At 31.5% G+C, this 12,270-nt stretch overlaps 1 protein-coding gene across 10 annotated transcripts in view; it reads right to left on the bottom strand.

Moving 5' to 3' along the window:
- Positions 1–12,270, bottom strand: part of LOC126747994 (disintegrin and metalloproteinase domain-containing protein 10) — an 86,529-nt gene that overhangs the window by 59,123 nt on the left and 15,136 nt on the right. For all 10 annotated transcript variants that reach the window (XM_050456993.1, XM_050456991.1, XM_050456989.1 and 7 more), the window contains exons 2-3: positions 6,686–6,943; positions 2,733–2,927 (exon numbers count right to left, since the gene is read on the bottom strand). In XM_050456993.1, the coding sequence (XP_050312950.1) occupies positions 2,733–2,927; positions 6,686–6,943 (453 nt within the window). The remainder of the gene's footprint in view (positions 1–2,732; positions 2,928–6,685; positions 6,944–12,270) is intronic.

A 12,270-nucleotide genomic window follows, 5' to 3' on the forward strand; every position in this document is an offset into this window, starting at 1 on the left:
TATTAACAGTGCCATATAGATGTACGTTTTGCTCATATGCTGCCGGACATAAATTGACTGTATGTACGTTGTATGTAACGTTATTTATTTAAACAATTATTGGATTGAAAAATTACTTAGAAAAGATTTCAATACGAACAAAATGCTTATTCAACTTTAGTTCTCAGTAATTTTAAATTTAATCCCTCGTCATAATCTAACACAAACATTCACGTAACACAATTTATTAACAGTGCCATATACACTAAGTGAGAGTGTCTATTTCTATGAAGTAAATGTTATTTAAGTAAGAAAATCAGTAATGATTTCAAAATCGGTAGATTTTGCAGTAGAATTTCTTACTGGTAAGCTGTTTGGGGTGGGTGGGGGGGTAAGGGTAGGGTTAATGAAAAAGCGTTTTTTTTTTGTAGAAAATAATCATCTTAGAGGAAAAATTTAATAAGAAAATTATAGGAAATAAAAAAACTTCAGTTCTTCAAAAAGGACCAAAAAGGGCTTCAGGCTAGTTTGTGTACGTTTTGCTTATATGCGGGTCTCTTACTTGCCTACTATGAAATTTAAAGTAATATTTTGCATACAAAATGATAAAGAAATTTAAAACACATGAAACTTGCAGACTCTTGAAAAAATTGAGTTTTCATTCCACAAATGCCTGTAAGACACAAAAGACTTTGTCTCTTATTGGCAAGTGAATATCTTGAGTTCTAGTAGACAAAATTTAAAAATTATTGATTTAAGGACTAGTCTAAAGACTTTTTTAGTCTTTTTTTAAAAAATTACTAAAATCCATTCACAAAAAGTCAAGATAATTGAATTTTTGTTCTGGGAGTGCCTGTAAGGAATAAAATAATTGTCTCTTCTTGGCAACTGAACATCTTGGGTTCTAGAAGTCAAAATTTAAAAAATATTGATTTATGGACTAGTCCTAAGACTTTTTTTAGTCTTTTTTAAAAAAAAATACTAAAATCCATTCACAAAAAGTCAAAATAATTGAATTTTTGTTCTAGGAGTGCCTGTAAGGAACAAAATCAATTGTCTCTTATTGGCAAGTGAATATCTTGAGTTCTAGTAGACAAAATTTAAAAAATATTGATTTATGGACTAGTCCTAAGACTTTTTTAGTCTTTTTTGAAAAAAATACTAAAATCCATTCACAAAAAGTCAAAATAATTGAATTTTTGTTCTAGGAGTGCCTGTAAGGAACAAAATAATTGTCTCTTCTTGGCAACTGAATATCTTGGGTTCTAGAAGTCAAAATTTAAAAAATATTGATTTATGGACTAGTCCTAAGACTTTTTTAGTCTTTTTTGAAAAAAATACTAAAATCCATTCACAAAAAGTCAAAATAATTGAATTTTTGTTCTAGGAGTGCCTGTAAGGAACAAAATAATTGTCTCTTCTTGGCAACTGAATATCTTGGGTTCTAGAAGTCAAAATTTAAAAAATATTGATTTATGGACTAGTCCTAAGACTTTTTTAGTCTTTTTTGAAAAAAATACTAAAATCCATTCACAAAAAGTCAAAATAATTGAATTTTTGTTCTAGGAGTGCCTGTAAGGAACAAAATCAATTGTCTCTTATTGGCAAGTGAATATCTTGAATTCTAGTAGACAAAATTTAAAAATTATTGATTTAAGGACTACTCTGAAGCCCCTTTTAGTCTTTTTTGAAGAAATTAAGATTTTTTCATTTCCTATAATTTTCTTATTAAATTTTTGCTCCAAGACAATTGTTTTCTGCAAAAAAACAGTTTTTCATCAAGACTACCCTTACACCCCCCACCCACCCCAAACAGCTTACCAGTAAGAAATTCTTAAGCAAAATCTACGGTCTGAATGATGATTTCAGAATCAGTAGATTTTGCTTAAGAATTTCTTACTGGTAAGCTGTTTGGGGTGGGTGGGGGGTGTAAGGGTAGTCTTGATAAAAAACCGTTTTTTTGCAGCAAATAATTGTCTAAGAGCAAAAATTTAATAAGAAAATTATGGGAAATAAAAAATTCTTCATTTCTTCAAAAAAGACTAAAAGAGACTTCAGACTAGTCCATAAATCAATAATTTTTTAATTTTATCTACTAGAACTCAAAATATTCACTTGCCAATAAAAGAAAAATTATTTTGTTTCTTACAGGCACTCCTAGAATAAAAATTCCATTATTTTGACTTTTTGTGAATGGATTTTAGTCATTTCTTCAAAAAAGTCTAAAGGAATCTTCTGATTAGTCCATAAATGAATAATTTTTGATTTTTGACTTCTATAACTCAAGATATTCACTTGCCAATGATAAACGAATGATTTTATGTCTTACAGACACTTCTGGAATAAAAACAAGTAAACAAGCAGCCTATAAGCAAAACGTACACAAACGTATATGAGTTATGGACTAGTCTGAAGCCCCTTTTTGGTCTTTATTGAAAAAATTCAGATTTTTTCATTTCCTATAATTTTCTCATAAAATTTTTCCTCAAAGACAATTATTTTCTGCAATAAAACGATTTTTCATCAACAATACCCTTACACCCCCCACCCACCCCAAACAGCTTACCAGTAAGAAATTCTTCTGCAAAATCTACCGATACTGACATCATCACTGACTCTCTTACTTAAATCAGTCAACACAACCAATACGACCAATCACAAAGCCCAACTTATTAAGTACGTTTTGCTGTTGTTTTGTACGTTGTTTAATTTAAATTAATATCTTAAATGAAAAAAATGATAAAGCAACTTACCTTGACGTTCATTAGCAAAAGGATCGTGAACGTGGTCCTCGTGGTAAATAACAGAATGGAACGTTCGATTGGGGTGCGAGTGGTGTGGAAAGTAGTGATGGGCTTTTTCCACATAAAATGAACCGTTTGACGACACGATTTTTCCTTCGAAAACCCCATCGATTATCGAGCCGAACACTTCACTTTTAGGCTCGCCTAAAATCAGTCGAATTCTTTTTCAATGTAAAACAGAGACAATATAGAGACATACGTTTTATGTTTTAAATTTTGTTTATATAAGGCTATTGCCTCTATGAATTCTAGATACGAAAAATTAATGTGTCCTATAGGAGCTAGATCCTCCTTTGTATGACGTTGTTTTGTCGTCCTGTATACGATTTTGTTGGCAAATAAAGGATATTGTTATTGTTGTTATTATGTATTAAATTTACCTAAAAGTGCTGAAATATGAGGAAAATAGGGCATAAAATGTATGAATGTTTCAAGGGTGTGTGTAGAATTTGTGTGGGTACAGGACCAAAACAGCACTCTTCATCAATTTTTTATTTTTTGAGTCTAAACAAGTCCGTTATCAGGTACAAGTAGCAAAAGAAAACTAGGGGATTATAGGAGAAATACAAGGGAATTTAAGACTTTTAATGCTCAGATCGGATTGATTTTTAGGTGAAAAGTTTCTTTGGAATATTCTTCAGCTTTTCTTGAAAAATCATAAAAATTCATGAATCAGAACTTTTTTTATCCAGGATTTTGGAAATTATGTCCAACGGGAAAGAGAGTCTCGGGTAACTTGGGTCATAACTTCACTTCTAGTGCTCAGATCGGATAGATTTTGGTTTTAAAATATTCCTACGAGTGTTCTTAAGCTTTTATTGAAAAAACCATAAAAATCCATGCATCAGAACTTTTTTTATCTAAGTTTTTGGAAATCATGTCCAAGGAGATAGACAGTTTCAGGTAACTTGGGTCATAACTCCACTCCTAATGTTCAGATCTGCTTGATTTTTGTTTTAAAATATTCTTTGGAATGTTCTCAAGCAAATATTCCTATATATGGAATGTTTTAAAATATTCTTTGGAATGTTCTCAAGCAAATATTCCTAATATGGAATGTTCGTTGAAAAAATCATAAAAATCCATGCACTAGAACTTTTTTTATCCAGGACCTAAAGATCCAAAAAAAGATCAAAATTTTACTTTTTTTTGAAAAATTGCTTCATTTTATTTCAAAATCCTTCCATGGCTACCGATTAATGCAATAAAAAGGCTAAAAAAAATTTGATGAATTTTTGGTCAAAATTCGAAAGGGGTGTACCCATGAAAAATTATGAAAAATCACTTTTTATTTTTTTCCAAAAAATCCGTGAGTCTGAGAAGAAATTGTCCGAAACAAAAGTTGTCGGGAATAACAAGGACTACACGTTGGTAAAAGAAATTTGCTTCTATCGGTCATACAGCTTGAGAAAATGGCGAAAAACCTGTAATTAAAAAATTTCCATTTTTTCCACTGCTATCGAAAATATTGAAATTATTTTTGTGCCTAAAGAATCTTCACTTTAAACTGAATTAAAAAGTGTTCTACACTTTTTTTCGAGAAACGAACAGGGACGGAGTTACGCGCGTTTTCCGAGTTTTGAGCCTGACGACTCAAAAAAAAAAATCAAAAATTTAAAAAAATTGTACGATTCGAAAAATTCTTTTACCCACGTGTAGAGCACCAAAAAACAACGAAAAAATGCCTATTACATTAATCTCGATTTCCCATAGGAAAGGCAAGAGAATTTTTTGAAGCTATATACAGAATGTCCTTAATTTTCCAAAAATGTGACTTTCCTCTAATTTTTTTTTAAATTTCTCGATTTTAATTTAAAATCCTTCCATGACTATCAATTGATGCAATAAAAACGCTAAAAAAAAATTTGAAATTTTTGGTCAAAATTCGAAAGGGGGTGACCCTTAAAAAATTATGAAAAATCACTTTTTAATTTTCCAAAAAATCCGTGATTCTAAGAAGAAATTGTCCGAAACAAAAGTTGTCGGGAATAACAAGGACTGCACGTTGGTAGAAGAAATTTGCTTCTATCGGTCATACAGCTTGAGAAAATGGCGAAAAACCTGTAATTATGAAATTTCCATTTTCTCCACTGCTATGGAAAATATTGAAATTATTTTTGTGCCTAAAGAATCTTCACTTTAAACTGAATTAAAAAGTGTTCAACACTTTTTTTCGAAAAACAAACAGGGACGGAGTTACGCGCGTTTTCCGAGTTTTGGCCCTGACGACTCAAAAAAAATCAAAAATTAAAAAAAATTGTCCGAACCGAAAAATTCTATTACCCACGTGTAGAGCACAAAAAAACAAGGAAAAAATCACAAATTCATTAATCTCGATTTCCCATAGGAAAGGCAAGAGAATTTTTTGAAGCTATATACAGCTTGTCCTTTATTTTCCAGAAATTTGACTTTCCTCTAATTTTTTTAAAAATTTCTCGATTTTAATTTAAAATCCTTCCATGACTACCGATTGATGCAATAAAACCGCTTAAAAAAAATTTGAAACTTTTGGTGAAAATTCGAAAGGGGTGTACCCTTGAAAAATTATAAAAAAATCACTTTTTGTTTTTTTCCAAAAAATCAGTGAGTCTGAGAAAAAAATTGTCCGAAACAAAAGTTGTCGGGAATAACAAGGACTGCACGTTGGTAAAAGAAATTTGCTTCTATCGGTCATACAGCTTGAGAAAATGGGGAAAAACCTGTAATTATGAAATTTCCAATTTCTCCACTGCTATGGAAAATATTTAAATTATTTTTGTGCCCAAAGAATCTTCACTTTAAACTGAATTAAAAAGTGTTTTACACTTTTTTTCAAAAAACGAACAGGGACGGAGTTACGCGCGTTTTCCGAGTTTTGGCCCTGACGACTCAAAAAAAAATGAAAAATTAAAAAAAAAATTTCGAACCGAAAAATTCTTTTACCCACGTGTAGAGCATAAAAAAACAAGGAAAAAATCCCAAATTCATTAATCTCGATTTCCCATATGAAAGGCAAAAGAATTTTTTGAAGCTATATACAAAATGTCTTTAATTTTCCAAAAATGTGACATTCCTATAATTTTTTTTAAAATTTCTCGATTTTAATTTAAAATCCTTCCATGACTATCAATTGATGCAATAAAACCGCTTAAAAAAAATTTTGAAATTTTTGGTCAAAATTCGAAAGGGGTGTACCCTTGAAAAATTATGAAAAATCACTTTTTATTTTTTTCCAAAAAATCCGTGATTCTGAGAAGAAATTGTCCGAAACAAAAGTTGTCGGGAATAACAAGGACTGCACGTTGGTAAAAGAAATTTGCTTCTATCGGTCATACAGCTTGAGAAAATGGGGAAAAACCTGTAATTCAAAAATGTCCATTTTCTCCACTGCTACGGAAAATATTGAAATTATTTTTGTGCTTAAAGAATCTTCACCTTAAACTGAATTAAAAAGTGTTTTACACTTTTTTTCGAAAAACGAACAGGGACGGAGTTACGGGCATTTTCCTGGTTTTGGCCCTAACGACTTAAAAAAAATCAAAAATTTTAGAAAATTGTACGATTCGAAAAATTCTTTTACCCACGCGTAGAGCACAAAAAAACAAAAAAAAAATTCCTATTACATTAATCTCGATTTCCCATAGGAAAGGCAAGAGAATTTTTTGAAGCTATATACAGAATGTCCTTAATTTTCCAAAAATGTGACTTTCCTTTAATTTTTTTTTTAATTTCTCCATTTCCAAGTGATTTTATGAGTAGCTTTAGTTGGATACCGCCACCCATTTGTCTTTTTCAGCTTTATACTTTATATTTACTTTTTATCGGTAAATAAATAAAGCTGTTTATTATTATTATTATTATTATTCCAATTGGGTTTTTATGGGAAATAGAGGAAAGTGATGCAGTGGGGGTAAATAACTTACCAATTAAATACCCTTTGTAAATATGCGAGGTATCAACGTCGATAGGTCCGTTTTCCCCGTGAATTTCCAACCTCTCCCCGAACGCCTCGACGTCCCGTTTTAGTCTCAATCGAAAATGGCGATCGTGGGATTTGAACGACAGATGAACGTGGTCGTTGTGGAGCAGCGACCTTTTGCTACGCAGATGTGCCTGGTGTACCGCTTTGACATCGTAGCTGAGCGGTTCGTAATGGCTGATGTATCGGTTCAGTTGATTAGCTGCAATACGAACATTGTGAAATGTTTAGTAAGTCGGATTCTTGTAATTCAAGTCTTGCTCAAGATACATGGATCGACTGAGATATACAGAAGACTGTTTTACAAGTATAGTCGCTTTCCATACCTTTAGTCCGTGGGATTGTTACAGAAAAACTACAAATTGTCAGATGTAATTAGGTCCGATTAGTCCAAGGACCGAAGTTTATATGGGAAGGAAAGAGAGTAATATATATTCAAAAAAAAATCAATTTTTATAAATTGGATAAACGTTAAATATAATAGTTTAGTCACGAGCCCAATGTTAAAAATTAGTCAAAAATTATTACCTTAATACCAACTACAATACTTTAACCCAATTGGACCAATAGCAGCAAAAGTGTTACGGGAGTCACGTGACTTAAAACTCAAATGTCAATTATCTGTCAAAATTGTATCCAAGTATCCTAATCGCAAATCCATAATTGCATGATTTTTATATTTGTTTTCAATATAAAGCTCGCCTATATCCACATTTTAAATTAAATAGATCAATCAGAATTTTGGAAATTATGTCCAAGGGGAAATACAGTCTCAGGTAACTTGGCTCATAACTCCACTTCTATTGCTCAGATTGGATTGATTTTGGTTTTAAAATATTCCTTGGAATGTTCTTAAGCTTCATTGAAAAAATAAAAAAAAAATCATGCATCAGAACTTTTTTTATCCAGAATTTTGGAAACTATGTCCAAGGGGAAAGACAGTATCAGGTAACTTGGGTCATAACTCCAATTCTAGTGCTCAGATTGGATTGATTTTGGTTTCAAAATATTCCTTGGAGTGTTCTTAAGCTTCATTGAAAAAATCAAAAAAAATCATGCATCAGAACTTTTTTTTATCCGGGATTTTGGAAATTATGTCCAAGGGGAAAGACAGTCTCAGGTAACTTGGCTCATAACTCCACTTCTAGTGCTCAGATTGGATTGATTTTGGTTTCAAAATATTCCTTGGAGTGTTCTTAAGCTTCGTTGAAAAAATTTAAAAAAATCATGAATCAGAACTTTTTTTATCCGGGATTTTGGAAATTATGCCCAAGGGGAAAGACAGTCTCAGGTAACTTGGGTCATAGCTCCACTTCTATTGCTCAGATTGGATTGATTTTGGTTTTAAAATATTCCTTGGAATGTTCTTAAGCTTCATTGAAAAAATAAAAAAAAATCATGCATCAGAACTTTTTTTATCCAGAATTTTGGAAATTATGTCCAAGGGGAAAGACAGTCGCAGGTAACTTGGGTCATAACTGCAGTTCTGATGATCAGATTGGATTGATTTTGGTTTTAAAATATTCCTTGGAGTATTCTTAAGCTTCATTGAAAAAAAAAAAAAAAATCATGTATCAGAACTTTTTTTATTCGGGATTTTGGAAATTATGTCCAAGGGGAAAGACAGTCTCAGGTAACTTGTATCATAACTCCAGTTCTAGTGCTCAGATTGGATTACTTTTAGTTTTAAAATATTCCTTGGAATGTTCTTAAGCTTCATTGAAAAAAAAAAATCGTGCATCAGAACTTTTTTTATCCAGAATTTTGGAAATTATGTCCAAGGGGAAAGACAGTCGCAGGTAACTTGGGTCATAACTGCAGTTCTGATGATCAGATTGGATTGATTTTGGTTTTAAAATATTCCTTGGAGTATTCTTAAGCTTCATTGAAAAAAAAAAAAAAAATCATGTATCAGAACTTTTTTTATTCGGGATTTTGGAAATTATGTCCAAGGGGAAAGACAGTCTCAGGTAACTTGTATCATAACTCCAGTTCTAGTGCTCAGATTGGATTACTTTTAGTTTTAAAATATTCCTTGGAGTGTTCTTAAGCTTCATTGAAAAAATCATGAAAATCCATGCATCAGAACTTTTTTTATCCGGGATTTTGGAAATTATGTCCAAGGGGAAAGACAGTCTCAGGTAACTTGGGTCATAACTCCACTTCTATTGCTCAGATTGGATTGATTTTGGTTTTAAAATATTCTTTGGAGTATTCTTAAGCTTTTATAAAAAAAATCATAGAAATCCATGCATCAGAACTTTTTTTATGCAGAATTTTGGAAATTATGTCCAAGGGGGTAACTTGGGTCATAGCTCCTCTTCTAGTGCTCAGATTGGATTGATTTTGGTTTTAAAATATTCCTTGGAGTGTTCTCAAGCCTTCACTGAATAAAATCATGAAACCCACACTTTAAATTAAATAGATCTGTACGATCCACTGTCTATAAACTCAAAAAAAAGGCATTTTTTAACGTCAAAACTTTACCGAATTTTCCTGTCCGCAATACACAATCTCCCCAATTGATATGCACATATTCGAAAAGCCCAGAGTTTTTCCAATTGGACGTTACCTGTAATTGACAGTTTTCCGATAAATTTCACTGAAAATTTAACGAAACTCTGATACCCTTCCAAAAAAAAAAAAAACACGTGCCGAGGTACCTGCTGTTGGCGGCCATACCTATTGGGCTATTTCACCCTTGTGGTGACGTTTAACGGAAAAAAAATGGACTTGTTTGAGAAAAACGCATTTTTTCAGTACTTGTAATACAGCTGCAATTTTGAAATTTTAGTATGTGTTGTAAAACAAAATTTGGCATCTTTTAGATGATGTTTTATTTTCCAATAACGTACAGGGACGTCGCAAATGAATAAAACGCCAAATATCCAAATATCTCAAAAACTACTAGTGTCAGAAAAATTCTAATTACAGAAAAACAATCGGCTTATTATAGTATTTAATACGTGAAAATATAAATCGTTCAGGTTCGTCATCATAATTCGGGTCGGTCCTTCAAGGGAAAAGTTTGCTCGCCCTGGATAATCCACAAAAATTTGGTTTATATCACATTTAAAAGGCAAATAATGAAGGTTTTTTTTCATAATTTTTCTTTTTTCCGAAATAAGTACCGTGTAGCGTAAAATTCAAGAACTTCAAAAGCATCTAAAGCAGTTTGAATTTTATTTTACCTCAGTTTTATTCGCTTATAATTCCTTACCCTCCATACGGATCTGAACCAAAAATTATACAGCCCTTAAGCCCCCAACCACCCTTATGCCCTAAAAATTTCAAGTCGTTTTAAGGCGTTGAATTTGAGTTCTCGTGAGCCAAAGGTTTTTTTTACTAATTTTTTACTTTAACGCAGTACCGCTCCGTTCGGGGGCAAAGGAAATATATTTTTTTTACGGTTTAGTCATTCTCAATGTATTGAGAGCTCACATGCTGAATTTCATCGTTTCACTATTCATACAGCCAAAGATACGAATTTTTAATTGCGAAAAACATGGATTTTCGAGCTCTAAGTGGCGCACATACACGATAGATACACATATAAGAGATACGAAGATTGTTAAACTGGGGCAAAGTTGAATTATTAAAAAATCCAAACGGTTATACGAAGATATTCGAAAAAATACGAAATTTTGAAACATCTAAATAATTTGCACTTATGCATTGCCACTTTTTTGTGCGACATGATGGTGTTTTTCTTTTCTTTTGCAAAATTCTCTTTTTAATAATGTAATTTTTGAAAAAAACTAAATTTGCAACTGCAATGTTATTAAACATCAATGATTAAAAATAAAGTTGCGTTAGTTTTTTTAACGGAGAATTAAATAATAACTTAAACCATCATAAGCATATTTCAATTTGTGTGACTACAATAATACTTCAGACGTTTCATTGACATGCTAAATTTAACCATCCCTTCAATATAGAAACCCTTTTTTTGTCTCTATTAAATGTCTCGGTCAATGTCCGCATGAACCGATAAAAATCGTTTGTCTTTTCGATAAAAATAGAACACTTTTGCAAATTAAACTTTACAGTGTCCTTTACATGGGAAATATTTAACTCTGAAAGGTCTGTAGTTATGGTAAGAAAATTAAATAATCTACTATAGTAATCAAGTTACAACTTGGCGCCCAGTTGAAATTTTAATAAGTAAAACTGTAATTGGCTTTATTTTACTGCTCTAACCTTAATTCACTGAGAAGCTCCGATAATTTCATAAGAAAACTTCAGGATAGACGAGTAATTTATCAACACATTTAATTCGAAACTTAGGGGTTCTTTACAAGTTCAAAAACACTACATAATTATCCATATATAGTCCTGTAATTTAATAAATATCTGCTTACTATTTAAAACTGTTATGGTGTTTAGGGTTCTTTCTAGATATATAGATATAATCGGCAAACAAAATTAGAGAAACATGCAGGATCTGTCTGACTAATTAATATGTTTTATAACATAAGATAAGGCAGTTAGTAGATTTACTCCAAAGCAAATATAACATTTCATGATTGAGAATTTACCGCTAAAAAATCTAACCCGTTATAGCAATAAATTCACTTTCTACTTATTGCAATTTATGTTTGTATAATTTTCTTGACCCAGTTATTTCTTAAACAATTACACTTTTATTATTAATGGTAGTAGAGACGAATCGCTGCCTTACATTACGACATTCATTTTTTACCACCGTATCTATTTAATTTAATCGCTTAAAGCCGTTTAAATTCTAATTGAATCGGATTTTATGTTTAAAATATCAACGAATTTCTCCACTTTATCATGTTCTTTTTTTAATATTTATACTGAACCTTGCATCATATTGGCAATGCTAATGGACCCTTCAAGGCTTATTTTTATCATAAAATTGAATGTGCTAACCGTTGATAAATAAGAATATTAATTTTTAACGATTAAACTAATTAAACAGACTTTTTTTGAGCCCTACACATAAAAAACTTCTCATGGCATAGACTATACTTTTTGTAGATACGACTTTTCTGCTTCAGATACCTTAACAGGTGCTTTAGAGCCCCACAATTGAAAAATCAGATTTGAGTGGATTTTCAGATCCAGTAGCCTTGATTCAGGTTTTGAAGCGCGACATTTAGGTGGCGCTACAAGTATAAAACACTGATCCACATCTAGTAGGTGCTCTATGTGACTAAAAATTGAAGGCTTTAGAACTTCTTGAAAATCATGTTAAAGAGGGGAAAACAGTTTTAAGTAAATTGAGTCATAACTCCACTTCTACTGGTCAGATCAGCTTTTTTTTTGTTTTAAAAGATTCTTTGCAGTGTTCTTTAGGTTTTATTGAAAGAATCATGAAAATCCATAAAGTAGATTTTTTTTAATGCAATTTTTTGAAAATCATGTTGAGGGGTGAGAACAGTTTGAGGTAAATTAAGCCATAGCTCTACTTCTACTGCTCAGATGGGTTTGTATTTTATTTTAAAAGATTCCTTGTAACATTCTGAAGCTTTCATTGAAAAAATCATAAAAATCCATAAAGTA

This window comes from Anthonomus grandis, chromosome 20 (assembly GCF_022605725.1).
Source record: "Anthonomus grandis grandis chromosome 20, icAntGran1.3, whole genome shotgun sequence".
NCBI classification, from domain to species: Eukaryota; Metazoa; Arthropoda; class Insecta; order Coleoptera; family Curculionidae; genus Anthonomus; species Anthonomus grandis.